At 41.2% G+C, this 21081-nt stretch overlaps 1 protein-coding gene across 1 annotated transcript in view; it reads right to left on the bottom strand.

Annotated features, from left to right (window-relative positions):
- egfra (epidermal growth factor receptor a (erythroblastic leukemia viral (v-erb-b) oncogene homolog, avian)) overlaps window positions 1–18725 on the bottom strand; it is a 47407-nt gene extending 28682 nt beyond the window's left edge. The window contains exon 1 of the mRNA XM_073491175.1: window positions 18460–18725. Within this exon, the coding sequence (XP_073347276.1) occupies window positions 18460–18538 (79 nt within the window). The 5' untranslated portion in view covers window positions 18539–18725. The remainder of the gene's footprint in view (window positions 1–18459) is intronic.
- Between the last annotated feature and the right edge of the window lie 2356 nt (window positions 18726–21081).

Raw genomic sequence — 21081 nt, 5'->3', positions numbered from 1 at the left:
AGCTCAGATCTGTGTTTTATCTGCCTGGTTTCCTCTCGAAGAGCTGTAAAATAGACAAATATTTACTCAAATCTTACCATATGATGCTTTAATGTTTGTTTAATCGTGTAAGTAAAGTGCAGAATCATCTCATCCAATACAAAAATACCACAGAATGAAAACCTATGAAAAAGTAGACATTTGTGTTGACGTCCATCTGACAGTCTCTCTCAACAAAACTGAACTGAAATGGAAACTTCAGCATTTTGGGAAATATGCTTGTTTGCTTTCTGGTGGAAAGTTAGATGAGAAGACTGATACCGATATCGTGTTCATGTACTGTAAGCAATATTTTTTTTTTCCTGGATGGTGAAGGCATGACCCGCCCTGCCCTCCGTCTGATTGGCTTACTCTTTTATTCATACCCTAACCCTAACAAACCCCCTTCTCATGCCTAAACCTAACAAACACTCGTCTGTCTCGGTCCAAAGCGCCACCAACACTGCCCTGGTCCTCAAGCTCCCAGTCCAGACTGCTAACTGCACGGCTAACTGAGCTAACTAGCTAATGGGATGTACATTGAGCAGCATTTAGCGGTTACTCTGGAGATAAGCTGCTCCCTGTCCGTGTTGAGTATGAATTCAGTAGGTGGCCAAATCTTACATATTGCACGGTTCATATGAAGCTACTGTGAGTAGGCAGTTAGCTTAGCATAAAGACAGGAAACAGATGGAAACAACCCCCTGTAAAACAGTGAATCAGGTTTTTGCACTTTGTTTTTTTTTTTATGTAGGATCCCTAATTATTCATTATTTGATCAAATCTGAGCATGACAGGAAGAGTGACACTTTGCAGAGGAAGTCAGTCAATTACAGGAACTTGGTCAACTATTAAATTTCCATTTTGGCCTTTCCAGGGTAAAAGTTTAGGCACCCCTGGTTTAAAGGCTTTCCAAAGGCAGCGTTTACTGAGGGGCTTTTGCATTGGATTACACGTATGGTTACACATACGTATATGTACACGTTGTTATTTAAAAGCAGTGTTGGCACCAAACTGTAAAATGTAAACCTTTTCCTAAAACTCTGAAAACTTATTTGACAGAGAAAAGGGGAACAAGTGAAACAGAGTGTAAAACCAAAGTCACAGCAGACAACATTTACAAACATTTGAGGCACATCACCTAAACATAGCAAGATCAAATGTACAATGTTAAGTACCAAAACCAACCAAAGGAAAAGGGTTAAAGTCTGCCATAAATTCACATTTTGAGGTCTCATTTAGATGTTTGGATGAAACTTTGTACTTTTTCTGGCCATGAGAGGAAGTACTGCATGGCCACAAATGCAAACCAATATTTCCAGGGAGATGGCAAAAACTACTCCAACTCCTCTAATGGTTTCCTTTTCTACGCTGAGCCGTTTACTATACATCTAAATCATCGTGCTTTCTACCTTTCTACAGACAACAGAAATGGCCCTGCCGCGTTCTCTTCCTCTCATTCACTACCTGCAATTCAATTAAGCTGTGTCCAGAGTCTGATAATTACATTATCTGAAAACTTAGACATAATTAATGGGAAGTAGCAATGCTAACTGACATGACTTGTTTATTTCTCTCTCCAAGTCAACAGCATTACGGCAAAGTATCTTATGTAACTCAATCTGCAGTGTTTCTCCGCTGATAACAAAATCGATGACCAGATTTATTCCCGTATTTAGGGGTAAATTACGGTTAACCCCATCGTATGTCTCTGCAGATGATAAAAAATATATGTTGGGGTTTATTTGGTTCAAAGTCAGGGCTCATTTGGGATTAGACTGACTCAAATTTCCAGATCTTCAGATTTCAGGGAGGCATAAATCTCTTTAAGCCCAGTATCAGTGGTACTTCCTCGATTCTCTCTGTGCATTCAGCTCAAACTTCCTCCTCTTACATTTTCTGAATGTCAGGAGGAGATCAAATGTCATCTGAAGGGGAAACAAGCAGCACAGTAGAAATATGTGCATTCTTTGGTGGTGTACTATATTCGTACAAACATACTGTGTAGTTTGACAAAAAAAAAAAAAAGACATCCTGATATCCTGCTCTCTGTACAGGGGAAACGCAATCTTCCTTTGCGTGGGAGATGCACCAATCCCTTAGAGAAAACATCTTGGGGCCTCAGAGAAGAAAAAAGGGGCCAGTACGGACCAAAGGATACCCCCCCCCCACTTTCCCTCCATATCCCCAGTGAATGCAACAACACAAGTCCCTTTGACATCTCAGGAAGTTGATCTTTGCGAATGGGTCAGTTCCAGACGCTACCCTGTGATGCTGAAGCAGATGGTAGCTGATTGTCGTCTCCAGCGGAGGAGGACGTACTGGAGAGAGAGAGAACTGATGGACAGGAAGTGTGCGGAAAAAAATAAATTGAGAAGAGAAAAAAAAAAAGGAGAGGCAGGAGTGGTTTGCGGTTTAGCTAACTGAAAAGTTGAGTGAGTGGCTGTGGGGTCAAACTGTGGAAACGGGGTGTAAAGCCTCACACTGGATGTATGAACATGCCTGACCTTTCCCTGCAGGCTAACAAAGGGCGCCAAAACATCGGTGCGGCCAGCTGTATAACACAAGCAAGTGAGGCATCCCACTGAAAACGTCATGTGCCCTTTAAACAGTTCAACCACGGTGACTGTGCTCCCTGGCCCTGCCTGAGTTTGAGCTCAGTCGGTGAAGTTTAGTCTGTTAAAAGCTCCACAAAGTGACCAAATAAAGACCAAAAAGGCCAATGTTTACTCTTGGCTTCTGAAGAGCACTCTCTACCAGTCAGTGAGACACTCCAGATACCTGTGACTGGGCCCATCAGAATGTTTACTCTGCACCTCAGCGTGAGGAAACTGCGGATTTAGGTTCAGCACAAACACAGGAATACAGTATGTATACTCACACTGCGGCATACTGTGATCAGCATTTCTCAGACCTTAAACAGTGAATTAGTCCACTATAGTCCACTAATTAGGCTCTAGTTTTTGAACTGGTTCCATTCAAGATTCTTTAAACCTAGCAAACTAGCCTGAATACCAACCAGTTTTGAGTGGAACCATCATCATTAAAGATACTTAATCAGCTGACAATGGCCTGCAGAACAAGCTTTTCGGGTTTGGAAACAATTTATTTTTGGTAGAAATGCAAATGAATCAAAGCATCTTCCGCAAACTGGAATGGAAAAGGACTATATAATCTCTCATTTGAGCACCAGAACCATGTGGACTAGTCCTGCAAGATTTGGTAAAAAAGTCATATGGTGATTATTTTAACAGATATCATGATTGCGATATGATTCTTGATCAGTGGTATCGATAATTTTTGCATCATTACTTTCATTTTCACAGAAAAAACAATTGAAATCACGATGATATGACTTTATTGGCTTCTTTACCAAACAAACATGGTTTCTTCTACCTGAAGAAAAAGATTTGTAGGCCAGTACTGTCACTCATTTTACCTTTATCTAAAAAAATCGCAGATTCTTGCGATCTGAACATTGCACCTGGCCATATTGTGAGCATTTACATCTACACAATGCTGGTTGTGCTGCTAAAAATTACATTTACATAATTCAACAGAAAAACTGTTGCGGTTACTCTGAATCAGTGTTTTTCAAACTTTTTCACTGTGTACCACCTCAGAAAATATCAGTTAGAGAAACAACGTTAAAATACAAAGAACCCATCCAAAAGCGCAGTGTATTCACTGTGTTGCTGTATCCAAAAGTCCAAGAAACAATTTGTGAAATCGTCTTTTAAAGGAAGACTTCAATGTTTTGTCACAGGACAGTTCTTTTAAAGTCTCCTGCTCACCGACAAGACTATGCTTGGATATTTCAGAAGTTTCAATGCTGAACAGGTTTCTCATCAAGTTGTTCACGTCGGCCACCAATGGGAAACATTCTTGTTCGTTTGAAACCTTTAATTTTATCTCTGCTTGCTATCTGACATCCCAGTTTGAGTTTAGCTCGTAGCCAATCATGGATTAGTAGCAGGCTGAAACGAAAATGTTACTGGAAAGACAAAACTTACTTTTAAGTATTTTCAATGAAATTCTGTAGCATTTCAAGTGTTGGATGTTTTTAAATGTTTAATAGATTTAATAAACATTTTCTCCGAACACCACTGGAGGAGGTGGTTCCAGTTTTCATAGGAAAAAATGATTTGGTAGAAAGTGACTCGATTTCAAACTGTCCACCGTGAAGTCTGTGGATTATTCGTGCTAACAGGGACATTAATTCTGGATAAAAAGTTGGTTTCCCTTTTCTTAAATCTGAAGTAATCTTTTATATGAAGAATGAAGAAAGACAAAACCAAAACTGTTTGCACGGCTGCATACCACCAGGTGTTAATGAGAAAATGTGTTTTTGTAATTTCAGTAAACCAACAATCATTTAAAATGAAATAATCATTTATTTATTATGATACTATTATTATGACTTAAAAGAGGATCTTTTATTGGATTCATGTCCCTTTCGTTTGAGCTGCTGCTGTGAATAATCAACATACTGCACATTTATCTCAATACTCAATGAGGCATTCATTACCCGATAGCGATATCCGTGACAAAAGGGATAAATAAACCATAAATAATAGAAGATACATTGGAAAAGGCATAAATTACTGGGCATCAAGTTGATTTATTGGAGTTAGTTTAACACAGCTGCACTCCTATTAGTATCCAGCTGTGGCCAGTGTGCGAGGGGCCCAACACGATGGCCCACGTAATCAAGCAATATTACTCGGATAATTCTCCAGCATGCCCTGTTGGGAAGTCCATTAGTCTTCCAAACAATCCCACTCCTGTTACCCAAAACTCACAACCTCCATTAGCCCCAGCCCCATTTAAATTCCAATAATGCGCCCACCATTCTCCAGAAATGCTCCAACGTTCGACCCACTTCCTCTTTAACGTCCAGACATTCTCCCTATTGAAGCCCGTTCTAGCCAAGACAACCCCCACCACCATCACTTCCACCACCTCCCCTCTTTTTTTTCTCTCTTTCTCCTTCCCTGTTAAAACCATACTCCTCTTCAATCCCACAGGAAGCACGAGAGGAAGACTGGAGAGGGAGTGGGCGGCGAGCACGTTGCTGCTAACTCACAGCCCAATGCCGCCCCCCCCCCCCCCACAACCGACCGACCGTCACTAAGCCATGCCTGGAAAAGAAGAGTGGAGGAAGAGAGGCAAAGAACGACCGAAAGAAGAAACAACAACCACAAGCGAAGAAACCCACACATTTCACACATCATTCCAGCAAGAGAAAGCAGCTGTGACTCGGGAATCCCCTGTTGGTTTAAGCATTCCCAGCGCAGAGCAGCAGGCCCAGGTCAGAGCAGCAGACAGCACAGATAACTCTCACTCACTAGACTCCTCACTTCATCTAAACAAAGGAGATAGACGCTCTTTGAGGCAGCCTTTCTGCTTAAGGGTTTCTTATTTTTAGCCCGATTGCTGACAGGCTCATTTCTGTGTAGGTCTGACCGCTGTTTCGCAGCGTTGCCTGCCAACAACTCTGTTACTGCCTTAGTCATTTCTCCAGCAACTCTGCGCCGCTTGAGTCCTCACAGAGAGAGACCCCATAAAAGGAATATTCTCCAAATACCCTGGGGTTTGAGTTAGCAAGCTTTACTCTGTTGCTCAGCCCTTACTCACTATTTCAACCTCTGCTTTACACATCAGCAGGCCTTTAAATCCACTGATGAGTAGTTTCTTCCTCATCCACGCTGGCTGAGGGCAAGAGTCAGGGACAAACGGAGCTTGGGGAATTAGTTTGTACAGCCGAGGAGCTCTCACAAATTTCAACACTGTGAAAGGGTATCTTGTTACATGTTGCGTTGTACTCGCCGAAAGCATGACCAATTTAATTTGCACAGGAAAGCTGGGTAGAACTTAGCTATGTCTTCCTCATGACACATCAAACTGAAATGTTTGCAATGCAACGGGGTGCCACTGCCAAGTACTCGGGGCACCAGAGCGCTCGGTTATGATCTTCAGTGTGTTTTCAAAACAACTTTATCTCGACTGAAATAGTGCGAACGGCAGAGACTGACAGAAAATGGTGCTATTTTGTCATCAGACACCTCTCCCACAAGCCCACGGCTCGGATTTCATCCATTGTTAACGTGCGGGGCGTTATCCTGTTCCCGACAAAAAAAGCACATCACACATGGTTAACAAAGCTCCGAAACAATGCGCTAGCTTGTTTAAGATGATTATGACTGCGGAGGGTGGTTGTTTCAAGGCCGCCCCCTCACTGCAGACACACAGAGGGGCTTTTGCACAACGTAAGGCCTGGCTGCTTTACATCAGTCATCAAAGGCATCAGACTTGGCAGACTAGACCTTTTTCTTGCTATCAGCTACACTGCTGAACACAAGGACCCTGGCTCGGAGATACACACACTACGAACTCTTGTGACTACTCCAGAGAGTGGACAACCAGTGCATAAGCCAGAATACAAAAACTTTCCAACATAATCATTTTCCAATGTCTGACCCAGGGAAAAAAACAGAAAAATTGTCTTCCTTCCTCTAATTATCAGTTGAATTGTAGACAGCAAATATAACCAACTTTAATACAATAATTGCCTTAATAACGGGGTCAGACATTGGTTTATATTACACATGTGCAACCACGATGAAGAGTTTACTCTTGGCCTTGAAAGTTGGCAAATAATCTCATCATACATCCATTTAGAAGCTGTTCTGGAGCTCTCCATCATATTACACAATCTTACTCTTCTTGAGTGTTTTGTCAACTTCTGTTCCAAAGTCAAGAATAAACTTTCAATCTCAACTTCTAAGCCACATGGATGAGAAATCCTTCCAGTGCTCAAAATGAGGGAAATTTGGGCAACTGGGCTCCAGAACAGCTCGGAAATGGGCCTCATGGTGACATTGTTTTGTCAACTACTTGGCCACAAATTATCTTTCAAACTCAGCCTTTAAGCCAACACCTACAAGAGGTCCTCAAAGTGCCCAGAAAAATGGAATTGGGAACATCTACCATTCCTCGACAACTTGACAAATTCATTCTGTGAGGAAGATTGTATGAAATGATCAAAAGCTCAAGCACAGCTACAAAGGGACCCTGTGGTGAGACTGTTTTGTCAGCTACATGGTCAGAAATAAATTTCAAATACAATGTTTAAGCCAACGTTGTCAAGAGGTCCTCAAAGGGCCTGAAAAGATTGAAACGAGAACTCCTAACACCCCTCGACAACATGGTAAATTCATTCTGTGAGGAAGATTGTATGAAACGATCAAAAGCTCCAGAAGGAGCTCCTAAATGGACCTCTTGCTGAGACTGTTTAGTCAGATATGAACAGCACAACAGATGTAATGACGTTTCCAGCTCCAAATCCTGGACCTCATATCGGATGTTTTTCAAAATGAAGAACAGGTGCCAAGCATTCATAACTCTTGGACAGTTTAGATGACTTTATTTCCTGGAAGCAAAAGACATCATCACATAAAAACTATCCAAAATGCTGCCTCACCAAGCCAGAATAACAATAAGAAGAAAAGGAAAAGACAATTTCCCCTGTCTGAAGTATTTCAAATACCTTCTGCTTGACTGTTTAAAGAAATAAAGTTCACTGGGTTGTTTACACATCCTTTGACCCAAAAACCCAATTAGATTTTGATCTCTTGGTAATCTTACGGGTGGTTGATTATTCAAATAATACCAGGATAAAGGCTAAACAAGTTGATACATATTAAAAAAATCTCAGACTGTCGTCTAATCAGCTCAGGAAGAGGTTGTTGATGTAGTGGATATACAGGACTGCAGGTCCACCGGGCTAATCCTCACTGCCTGGCACAAGTCCAACAATGCACTCCAGGGTATTTCTACCAGGGAACCCATTTCCACCTAGCTACTATCAAGCTGAAGTGGTTTGTTATGAAAATAAAAGGAGGGAAGTAGATATTGATCATTTATCAGTCATGCTATAAGTGTCATAGGGCCGTAATATGACACAGTGCATGGGAATACTTATAATATATGGCCTTCACAAACGGTTTATTGGGCAATCTTGCGAGAGGGTCAATTCCAGCCTTTTTATGGAGGGAAACATTGCAAGTGAGGCAAACAGAATTCCTTCGTTTTTACAGGCCTCTGGCTTCAATTATGAAAACATGTGGTAATGAAGATGTTCCGCTCAAAGTCCCACCAGGAAATTAATTCTGAGCTCAACGAAGCATTGGTGCTGTTGAAACTTACCAGGCAATTAGAAAAAGGTACTACAGAAGGCGTGTTGTGTTTAGAGCGCATAATGTTTTAGTGCTTTGGGAGTTAAACAAATCACAGATCAACTCTGTAGCTGAGCCTTGCCACCACTACAATATTACGAACAATGCTGTCGTCCAATCTATAAAAGGCTGGGGTGAGATATGTTTTACGATGCTGATGAAATCCCAGAGAGGTGATGTTGGCTTGTAAAAAGCTGGAACCGTGGTGAGAGAAGGGTTGACATCTTCTTTTCCGGCTCTAACACACCCCGCAACTCCACACTGCCAGAAGCACTATCATCATTGTTGTCGTAATTCAGACGGAGCTATGTCATGAGGAAGACGTCTGTTATTTGTTTGCCAGAATTATACTTCACTGATCTGTGAGAAGATTACTCATTGGTGTCCTTTTGTCGCTCAGTTCTCATGGTTACAGAGACAATCCTTTCGGTGCATACAAATGCCAGATAAAGCATTTATAAAACACTTTTTTAGCCACTCTAGTGACTTGGCTCTTGGAATGGTAATGCGGGTGTGTTGATTATTGGTTGGTGGACCACTTTGGCCCAGACTGAAATATCTCAACAACTACTGGACAGACTTCGTTGCAGATATCAGTTGTGTCCGGAGGATGGATCTTAATGACTTTGGTGATCCCTAAGCAAGTTTTCATTCATTCACTGACCAAACACTTTCGGGCAGGCTCTGGTTGCATGCAGCAGTTGAAGAGCAAAGGAGGCGTAATAAAGTGGCCGAAATGCAAGCCTGAAACCTATCTGCCATTGTCCTAGCAACAATGTAGCTCTTTATTAGCTTTAATTCAAGAGTTGTCTCTCAACTTCAACTACATTCTTGCATCTCAAGTTGCTAATCAGAATGTAAACAATGAATGAAGACAATGATATTCGGTATGTATAACCCAGGTATCTGCTGGAAACACCTGAAGTGCTAAATCATCCTTAAACAATAGTCGATGGGTTCCAAGATTGAGCGCTGATTAGCAAATAATAGTGTTTAGTAGGAGGTTCAGGATACATTCAGGATACAAATAAGAGTCTTTACTACAGTTAACATGCTATCACGCTAAACTAAAATGGTGAACAAAGAACTGCTGTGCCTATGTTTAGCCTCACAGAGCCTCTAGCATGGCTGCAAACTCGTAGCTTTGATACCATTTTAAGGCATAAGCTACCAGTATTTTCTCTTCTGATATTTGTATAAAGTATTTGATGTCCTGATTCAAAATAAAGCTCCAAAACAAAGTAAGCGAATTCTTTGAGCTATCAGTCTTCATAACTTTGAGCCAACAGGGATGCCTTTCTCCTCACTGTTGACACAGGGCTGTAAAGTCATGTCTACACGGCAAGTTAAGGTCAAGGAAGACAGATAAGCCTGTGTCAAAGAGGACAACAAAGTCAGAATAAAGAACCTTTTGTTAAAGACCTGGGGTTTCTGCAGGGAAAGAGACATTCATTCAAGTTTGATCTACAAGTGAGCCACAGGGGCTGGATGAGAATTAATTTATCCTGTGCACTTTCCATTTTCTTTGTGTGCGTTTCTCACTCATGCGTGTGCTCTCATTATCTTATTTGGATTCCTGCAACCCACCCACTATGTATGTATATTGGTTCATTTTCAGCCTTATTAACATATTCTGCAGGAGACATTTGTGTCTCATGAGGCTCACCACAAATGGCACACTGTTGGTTGAGAATTCAGGTTTTGCACTCTGCAACTTGTCAGTACCAGGCCCATTCAAAGATGTGACAGGGGGTCTAGACTAAGAGAAACCTGAAGGCAATACAGGTATCAGTTAACACGTTTTTCTGCGTGTCTGTAGATGTTTACTTTCCTAGTGAGGAAGCCTGTAAAGAAAGTTTCCAAGTGCAGCTGAAAGCAAGATAAAACTGATAACATGCACATTTTATGGCAGGATCCACAAAGACCAAACAAGGCAAAGCCCCCTTCTGTTTTCTGTTTGACTAGTCATTACTCGCCACTGCTGGCAACCTTTTCAATAAATACTGGAAAGTAACATCCTGTAGGTCCTAAATGACACTCTACCACGCCCTTGCAATGAAGCATGTAATGCCTTAATCACATTGTCAAAAGAAAAAAGAAAACACGCTTTTTCATAGGTAGCGCAGCAGTGATAACTATCAGACAGGCCCGATCAGGATTCCCTTGAGAGCCATAAATAATTTGAACTACATAAAGTTTATGATGTGAACATATTGCAGAAAGCAGGTCAGCATAACGCTCGACGTCACACGTTTTCCGTTGTTTACAGTGCAAGTGTGGAAAAAGCCATACCTTAAAGCAAAAGGCTACTCAAGAGCCAATGCAAACTAAAAGGAAAATGGCCTAATCCTGCAGGTAATGCTGCTAAAGACTTCCAACATCCTTTTAATCAGGATGTGAGGCAGGAAGCCCCCGTATTTACACTGCGAAGGGGATTACAAATTAAACATCCTGGACCTCCGTCCAGACTTTTGTTTTTTTTCCCACTAATGCAGGAATTAATTTACAAAAATCTGGTAAATTAACCAAAATGTGCCGCAAAGTCCAAACCACCAACAGTGAGTCACAGCTTCAAATGCACCATTTAGTATACTGGGCCAATGGACCACACAGGAAGAGGCTAAATACTTACTAGGGAAGCAAGTTTTCAGAGCCACCACCCTTCAAACCAATGCTTTCTTCTGCTGTATTCTGAGATGGAGATTTGTTTGAGAGGCTATTGTTCCCCTCCCTGTGGGGGATTCCTCTTTTGGGCGAGCACTGTTTGAAACGCTGCTCCTCGCAATGACCCTAAGGTCATTAGGGAAGACGCCACACCTACGGGAGGTGTTCGGGAGAGTGGTGAGAGACTCTCATCTCCAATTTAGATGTCAAAGTGAAGCAACAGAACAACTAGAGAGAACAGCTTGAGGCCTCTTTGATGAGAGATTAATCAAGGGCACGAACACCAAAGTCAAAGATCTCACCTCGTCCTTCTGATGTTTGTTTGTGTATCCTCAACTTTTCTGTTTTTCTCCCCTCTGAGGCGATTCTTCCTTTAATCCGTGCACTGCCCCTGTCCATCTCATTGACATTTCTTGCGTTTGCATTGTGACACGGAGATCCATAGAGCTCAGCTCTGAATACAAATACACCAACTTATTTATGTGCAAAGATAAAAAAGGCCTCAGACTATCCCTGTTCACCGTTCTCCTGAACTGAACTGAGCTGCAAAATTCTCTTGAGCGGGTTAGAGTGATGGTTTTCATCCAAGCTGAAAGCCTCCAGGATGGAAACATGTTCGGCTGGTGCCCACTTTCCATCTTTACCTTCACAGCTAGAGCTGACTTACTGTTTCAGCAGCTCCAGCCTGACAGGACACATTCAGAAACTGCTTTGTCAAACGTATGATAAACATAGAACTCATTCACAACACAAATTAACTGGAAGTGTTTCAGGTGCTGCAACTGGCATACGAGTAAAAAGGATACGAATCCTCAGCTTGTGTTATTTCTACAAATAAATTGCTACAAATTGTTACATAGAGCCCCTTTAAGAGACACTCCTAGAAAAAACACTATGGATTTATAAATATATCGTGTTTCCCTAAAAAAAATGAGTATTATTGGTGAGTCATGTTTTCCCAAAGATAAGGTCATTTTCTTCATAATACAGGGTCTTAAAACATTACTCCAAAAGGGAAAAGAATGAAATCATACAAAATTATGACCACTCCTCAACACTCCCTCAAAAAGCCTTTATAGACAAGCTTAATAACTCAATTGAAGCTGTTGCCTTTCTTCCCTTTTAACACGACGCTGCACCTGATGAGATGGCGAGATAGCACAAGGCCTTTTTTTCCGGCCTGAATTCCTGGGTCTCTTTCCACTATAGACCAGGCAAGGCCAGTGAATCATGGAAAGGCCATAAACGTAGCGGATCACTTTGTTACCACGTACAAACAAAGGAAGCAAATCAGTTCAATGAGTAACCACATTCACTCACTTTCTGGTCTTCTCAGTGGATGTATACAAACTGGAGAATGGATTTCAGAGGCTGCAGTTACAACACAATAAACACTAGTTTACTTTGAGCGGGAGGCTAAAAGAAGAGCTTTCAGTAATTAAAATCAGAGATGTAGCAAGTAGTATTTCTTAACTCATTAAGAATTAAAGTCAGACATCAAAGCAATACGTAAAACTTTATTGATTGTGGTTTGTTTAGACTGAAAAGCCAGAAACGCAAATAATGGCTACAGAGCCGCAGCACTGCCTGATTTTTAGTGCAACACAATAGATTTATTGTTTTCAGATGTGTCTTTACGGTAAAAACTAAGAAGAAGAACAAAAGCAGCTTCACTTCTGTATTCCCCCTCGATGACACACACGTCTAGCCTCGGGTGCGTCTGCTGCACACCACAGATCTCGGTTGCTCTACAAAAGTATCAGCGCTGCCAGATAACCTGCCCTCCACAGAGGCACCATTGTCCCAGACTGAAACCAAAATCCTACACCTCGCTAGCAGCTCTCGAAAATCTCCACCACTCAGACATGGTGCAGTTTATCAAAGCTTTTATCCTCCTGCTCCCACGGCCCGAACCAGAAAGCCATATTTCCAACAATGGCTGCAGCAGATGGAAGTCTGGGAAGGTCGTCAGAGGACCGTCAGAGACGCAGCAGCAGCAGCAGCAGTAGCATGACGGCCACTCAGGACCTTAAAACTAGAGATTCTAGGATTACACAGGATCATAACCTATATTTCACTACCGCCATCCATCTAATCCCAGAGAGTGGGCTTTAATGAAAAGAAAAGGCATGGTTTTCTGAAAGTGATGGAAAAAAAAAACAGATGACTGATGAGGGAAGCTGGCTTGTTATATCCCAACACAACGCAGAGGGAAAAGCACTTACTCAGGATGCAGAAACGCACTGCAGGAGTGAAATTTTATCATGATTCAGCTCAACTTTTGCAGGTGTGCAAGCACATTTAAATGATGAAGCTGGACCTCACCTATATGCTGTATATATATTATCTTCCAATCTCATTCTGTCAAGAGCTTGAATAACTCATTAACTCTGAAAAAGCATATTGATATAAGCCGGTTATCCTGTGCCCAAAGCAAGCCTCGCATTAGGGATTAAGGGTTTATCCGTCGACATGCCCCCGAGATTAGTTTGATCTTTCACAGGTTAACTCATAGTCCAGTTATTGGGGCTCTCAGGCACATTCACCTCATATCTGTACTCCAGAAGGCAGAAGAGTTTAAGAAAATTTCAGCCTACAATAAAAAATGCAATCATCACCTCTACAGTACATCTCCAGTCACAAACAGAAGGTGTCCAATTGATTCCGAGGCCATTTAGCATTTCATGTGGGAAATAAATCACCGCAGTTATTACTTGTGGTTGGCTGCTGGGTGAAGCTGTGGGCATTATTTACAACCTCCTCGCAGATGATGACAGTTAATAAACCGAGCATGCCAGTGCGCGGGACGAGGAGCTTTTCTATTATTCAGCAGGTCCTGTCTGACTCCCACAGAAGCCATCACATCCAGGCAGGCTGCCGCTGAACGACGGACTGACAGGTGGGCTTCCTGTGGGAGAAGCTGCTCGCTGCCAGGTGCATTATCAAATCTCAAATTCATTTCCAAAAGGCCTTGACGTCTTCTGACAGGACTGCAACTAGCAGTGGGTTAAATGACCACCTGGTAAAGAAACTTTAGAGTTTTATTACTCTGTACCTTAGATTGGCAAACATAAGTTTGATATCATTAGGTGCAGCTGTTTTTTACTGCAAGTAAGCCTAATTATTAACAAGCTGACTGGTCATCACCGTCGCTTTACCGTAAAGTTTCCAGCTGAAATGGTGACTGCTGCTAGCATATTTTATCAGCAGTAGCTAGCTAGTTAAGCTAACATTGAGAAAGAAAGAAAGAAAGAAAGAAAGAAAGAAAGAAAGAAAGAAAGATTCAGGCTACCTACATAACACATGTTCGTATTTTTGCATGTTTCAAGTTACAAGAGAAAAGACTTTAGGTTATTTATCATATTTAAAGCCTGAGCATTGTAAAAATTACATATTTACGTCCTACCTTGTATCTTGTTCCTCTTTCTAAGATATCTAGTTTAAAACATTCAAAAGTTAACTAAAGTGTTAGTCAACAAAATGTGAGGAAGTAACAGTACTGTCATTATCAGAGAGATACACTGATGTTAGCATGCTAACCCGCTAGCCTTGGCCCCTCCCATCTTGCAATACCACTTCGTACCTCAAGAGGCGATAGTGAGTCACTGTTAAGTGCCCCAACATTAGAGTGGAGTGTAAACATAGTTGCTAACATTGCCCTGCTCTCCACCACACAGCAGAGAAATACAACACAGTGAATGTGTTATCATGAAATTGGGCTTTTTTTTTTGCAAACTATAACACGACAAACTAATATGGATCGGGAACAATGTGCAAATAAACACACAGTTTATTCTGTTCCTTACAATTTGCTTGTCGTTTTGTTCAGGCTAAAAAGAAAGACACGACCCTTCAAACTCTTTAAATCACTCTAACCACAGCCTGATGCTCGCTGTTTCAACATGTGGAGAAATCTGCCTGCCTGGTTACAGTTGCTAATCAGATGGGGGGAGGGCTTACGCTGACTGTCACTTGAAAAATGAGTTTCACTCCACATAATAGTTTCACAATGTTATCTGTGTTTTAGGGAGGACTAATAAAGAGACAATGAAGTGCTCGCTCTCTTCACCACAATGATCCATGTATGGTTAAAAATTATTTCTCAGCATGTTCCAAGAGAAAACCCAAACACAGAACAATGAGCACAATTTTTCAGTCGTGATCGCCGTCAGTTTCAAGTTTTTCTCAACTTGAGAATCTTTTGCCACTTCGGTGTAAACAGCTGGCCAGATGCTCTTGCTTCCTAGCAACACAAACAGCTTCATGTCAAACAGACATATAGATTGAACAGTTGTTCATGCCATAAAAAAAAAACAAAAAAAACATGCATCTCCCAGTTTAGTAGAGTTTTAAAATAAGTCGAAGGATTACATGCTCCTTTGTGAGCTGAGAAAATTATCCTTCTTCTTAATTCTTATAAAAGCCTTTCAAACCCCTTTGGATTATCTCAGACATGCATTGTCAGAGAGCTTAGATCCAGACTGTTTTTCTCTGTTTTTGTTTGGAAATCTTGGAAATACTTGGTTTTCAATGGAAAGCAACATTATATTATGGTATCTCATGTATTTTATTTATGTTTAATTCTACGAAAATGTTACAGAAATCTCAGTTATGTCCCTTAATTTAGGTTGAGACACGGGCAGATTCAGTCAACATCAGTACTCCTTTATGATTCTGTCAGACAGGATAATAACACGTCTGGTTTTCAAAATAAAAGTTGCCTAATGTCAATTTCAGCAATATTTTCGAAATCAAGTCTTAATTGTCGTATAAGTATTGGTGTGTTTTGACAGATATGGATCTTAATTGCACTAAGACAAGAACAGCCTACCAGTTTACATCATTCAACATCAAATAGAGAGACAAAATGACTTCTGGGTTCTGTTCCATAAGTCAGAAAAGCTCATTTAAATTCCAACTGATACTTAAAACAATTCTGATAAGTCATAAAATACAAACTATTTTTATGGCGGAGTGCTGAGGATCAAAAACATTTGCCGCTTCCAGTTTCTTAAATGTGTGGATTTGCTGCTTTTCTTTGTCATTTATGACAGTAAATGAAGAGTTTGGGGGGTTTTGGACTGTTGGTTGGACCAAAAAAGCGATGTGAAGACGTCACCTTGGACTCCAGGAAACTGTACTGAGCATTTATAGACTGAACGATCAATAGATTAATCATAACCAGCAGATAAATTGATAATGAAAATAATTGTAAGTTGCAGCCCTACTTGGAACAATGACTTCTCAGCAATATGTTGTGTAGCTTGCTTATATGTCAAGATAAGGGTGGTAGATCTAAACGTATCTAACACGATCAAATATCACTGTTCATTCAATATTTCTGTCACTTAGGAACCTTTAACAAACAGCAGTTACTCTTCGCCCTCGACCTTTGCGGGTTAAACAAAGTATTTCTAAGTAGCCCATATGTTTTTACTAAAGATTTATTCTGAGTTAATGAATGAGCCGACTGCAAATGGCATGGCCCAACCCCAGGATCACGTGTCACCCTCCAGCTACTCCATCTTTAATCAATAACAAAAATGAACATTTTCAACTCTCATGTCTATCAAGATGTTAAACCAACCACACATCCCAAGCATCTTGTTACTTGGCTCTTTCAGTTTGGAGTATTGATGCATGAAGAACTTAACTGGCGTTGGACATCTTCTTCACATCAAGCTTAACAATTACTGGACACTGTGTGCTCGGAGATCAACGTGTGCCACAGAGATTGAAACATCTGTGTTAGCCTCTGGCCAACAGCACAAAACCAAGAACAACAACAACAACAACAACAACTGAAACTGTCAGACCATATGGTGCAACTCCCTCTTCCCTGAACAAGGAAATCGGATCAGTCACAAAAAACAAAAAAAAAGAAAGAACAGCAATTAAGGCACATTTTTCTGCATACCGTGACTATCATTACAGCTGCTCATTTCTAATCTCCTCTGGTCTTAATAAAATCTCAGAAATCCTTATTTACTGTGGGAGACTCGCTGCTGCGTGAAATGTGCACTGTCAAGTTTGTTTAGCAGCCCAGAAATATTTAGGGACTCTGTCTTTTTGGCTCACAAACACTTTTGATTTGTTATGGTTCTCTGGAAAGCGGCACTGGTTGTTACTTGTCAGAGCGGACGGGAAAGATGCAACTTGCACGTGGGCTACTGGCACTGAGCACACCTCGCTTATCAGCTTATAAGGAGGAACAGCAGTGCAATGCGTGTGGACAATGATGATTCATGAGAATAGGAAGTTTGAAGCCATTAGGGAGTAAAGTGATACTTCTGGTCACTTTCTCCCCTGACATCTGGCCCTCATGAGGTCTGAGTCACTCCAACTGCGTGTGGAATATGTCGAAATATTTTTAATCTTACACCGACATCTACCTTAACCACTGGGAAGCAGGGTCGTTCCTTTGCTTCATTCGTCTGTGTCAGATATCACTTTGGCCTTTCAGCGAGGTGTTTATTTAAGGATGGAAATCTCAGCTATTAAAAGAAAACGAGGATGGCAAGGAAGCATTGAAGTGACAGTCAAAACACTGCCGTGTCATTAAAAAATAACATTTCTGTGACCTTTACTTCAGGGCCAAAAGAAAGAAAAGAAACCAAAAAACCTGTTCCTGCTACCTCAGCACTTGTTTTCATACTTTCATCAGCCCTCACTTTTCCAGACTGTCTGCTTTTTATCATTTCTGCGAGTAGGATCAGGCGACTGTTAGCGCATTTTGATCTAATTTCCTTTGAGGAGCAGATGCAAACTGGGAACCCGTGCAGAAGTTTTGAGGATGCTTAAAATCAAAGAAAAACAAGCACATTTGAACAGCCGAGTGGGCAACAAAGCATCTGAAATGAGCAAATATGGCAATGTGAGACATGAGTGTAAGATTTTTAGATTTTTTTTTAAAGCATTAAAATGAGCTTTAATGTGTTTCAAGGTGACAGCATCGTCCTGATTTCACGTCTAAATTTACCTACAACTGGGTCAAACACTGCCAGGCACTTAAGATAAAATCATCAGTCTTCTGCTTAAAAAAAACAAGGAAACATAAAGAGGCTTGAAATTAAAGTACGTAGAACAATTGCACAATCAACATCCCCTCCCTGCAGCATCATCCCAAATGTGGTGCATATTTGCGTACTTTGGGTCATAGTCATTTCACACAGGATGTGGCGGAGATGCGTATTTGCGCACTTTGTTTTCTAATTGGCCAATCAATCACAACTTTTCCTCAACTTTTACGCGCATGTGTTTACCGATCAATCCCAGCACTGAAAAACTGACTGGACGTTAGACTTTGACGGGTCCTGTGTGTTTGGTCTGAACCAGGTCGCACCGAGGAGCCAGTGAGAAACTTTTTCTCCCACGCTGGATCAAGTTTCTCTGCGGCTTTTCCAGAGCAGTGCGTGATTTCTGTGAGATTTATGGAAATGTCGCACGAGGGGGGAAAAGAGGGGGAAAACGAAAGCCCGCTCGGCGACACAAAACCCAGTCAGCCACGTACATGTTGTAGTTTAACAGCTCCCTGACATACCTTTCCCTTCCGCCAGACCACAGCAGCACAGGCAGAGCAGAGAGGTGAGACTGATCCACTTCACGAATCGGGTTGCCATCGCGGTTTTTGAAGCTCCTGGAGAGAAGGTGTCAGTCCATGCCAACAGCGAGCGATATTCCGCTTTGTGGAAGAGTCGAGAAAATATAGAAAGAAATCTGTAGGTTTTTTCTCGTTAGGTGAAAGAGTTTGTCCTTCTCTGGGAAACTTTGACAGCTCCTCCTCCTCGCAGATATCTCCAGCAGTCCGAGCTCATGGAGCGAGAGGGCTCACTACTGCTGCTCTGACGTCAGCAGGAGGGAGGACAGATGCGCCTCTCAGGCTGCTCAGGTAGAGGCAGGACAAAAAAACAAAAACACGGTGTAGATGTTGACTATCGTCTTCTTTTTCTGGAAATGGTCTACGCGTCATTTATATTTAAAGGGCTACAACATGCACACACACAAAAAAAGCCCGCAGGTGAAGCCCATTGTTACTTAATGTGCTGCGTTACACAAACCAGTTGCTCTCAGTGATTTATGAAAAGCGACACAAAGTTCCTGTAGGAAACAAAAATCAGAAGATCAGAAGAAGAAATCAGAATTAATTAACTTAGATACAGGGATGAAAAGAAGTAAAAGGCGTATAACCAGTGTTTAAAAAAAGTATCCAAAACTCATACTTGAGTAAAAGTAAAGATATCATGGTAAAATATTATGTACCCATACGAATAGTGAAAGTCTTAAAGTATCTGATATTAAATGTACTTCACTGGCTGATTATTGGTTCCAGTATTCAGCATTTCTCAGATTATCACAATCATCATTTTTACAAATTATATTGCCGATAAAATAAATCAATTTAAAACTGGTACTTTGGCTCAGATGCAGCAAATCTGCCAAGTTGCTAGTTACTAAAGTCCTGATAAAAAAAATGTAGTGGAGTAAAATAGGACAATATTTACAGTCCTCAAAAGTTGTGCTGTTGAAGAATATAGTGGCAGAAATTGGAAATACTCAAGTACAAGTATCTCAAAATCTCAAAAGTACAGTATTTGAGTAAATGTACTTATTATTAGTTATATTCCCTCTTGGCAGGTCACCCAAACAAACAAAACCTGCAGATAAGACTAGTTTTAGTTTTTTAAAGTTAAGATTCATATTTTTTCATTGTTCTGATTGAAACTTCTGTGGTGCACACACATACACACATACACACTCCGCCACAGTTTCAGATCTGTTAAACAGTGACGTCTGTGTGCGTCCAACAAGCGCATCCCAACCACAGGTGCCACAGATGTGCCTCCCAACAAGCTGCCACACTCGCTGTGTGACTCCTCAAGTACTCACGTTTCCTTTTTTCTGTACCTCTATTCTGCACCAGCTCTGTTCGTGTATGACGTCCATTTGCAAATGCTCGAACATTAAAAACTCACAAAGACAAGTTCTGATCAACCTCATTTATTACATCACTCAAGTGGACAAAGCATGTATGGAGAGACGTCCCTATATTAACTCAAATAAGGTTGCTGGGGTTGCTGCTAGGTCTGACATCCGGATGAGTCATCATCTACTTTTTCTCTCACTTTCTTTGTCTAGATGTTCACCCAAAATAGCTTCAGGGACACTTATATATATATGATCCTGTGGTTACATCTGTAAGTGTCTATCTCTGCTCAGCATCAGAGACATTAACGGAACTTAATTTCAGGTAATTTGTGGTGATTTAAGCTTTTGATGTTGTTTCTTCAGGCCTAACAGTCCTCACTCGAGTCTAGACTATAACTACTGAGTTTTAAAGCAAAAAGAGCAGGAACACATTTAATCCACATGTCTGACGCCATTAACAGTTTTCCTTTTTGAAGCTAATATTCCCATTTTTGAGTTCATTAAGTAACCTAGCAAGTATATCGTCCTGTACGTCAGATAATAAGGAAGTACAGTAGTAGGAAATTGCAGCACAGAAATGCCAAAAGTGTTTATATAGGGGCATCTCTCCATGATTTACAGATGTATCTACACATTTCTATCATTTTACAGAAAAATATTGGTTTTGGTGTCCCTGAAGCTATTTCTGGTGAACACCTAGATATAGAAAGCGAGAGAAAAGGTAGATGATGACTCATCGGGGATGTCAGACCTAACTTCCAGAGGTTTCACTGAATTCGGCCTCTTACACCAACCCCAGCAACCTTATTTATTTGTAGACGTGCATGTTTGAAAGACAGTCCTCAGTACAACTGTCATACTGGGGTTGAAAGGACAAAAACGTCTAGACTGTTGACAGAGTGCCTGTCTCATCGGAGCCGAGTCTAATTGGATGTCAAGCTGCTTAAATGTGTTTGTTGTTGTGCACAGATCAGACTCTATGAGGACAGGAGTGATAGAAATCATTTTTCACACTGGTGTTTATTTCATTACCGCAGCCTAATGGCTCAGCAAATCGTCTTTGGTTGTACTGTTGGAGGAAGAGGTTATTGTGTTGGGTGAAATTACGACCATTTTCCTCGAGGAGAAATTACCTAATGTGAGGCTAACGTTTCACATGGGACAGCACAGCTTTTGTCAGTGTGCTGTGGATGTGATGCAACCGACAGTTTGATTGCTCTAAAGTTCATTGGGAAAC

This window comes from Pagrus major, chromosome 21, assembly GCF_040436345.1.
Source record: "Pagrus major chromosome 21, Pma_NU_1.0".
NCBI lineage: Eukaryota > Metazoa > Chordata > Actinopteri > Spariformes > Sparidae > Pagrus > Pagrus major.
This window is presented reverse-complemented; position numbering and strand designations above follow the sequence as displayed.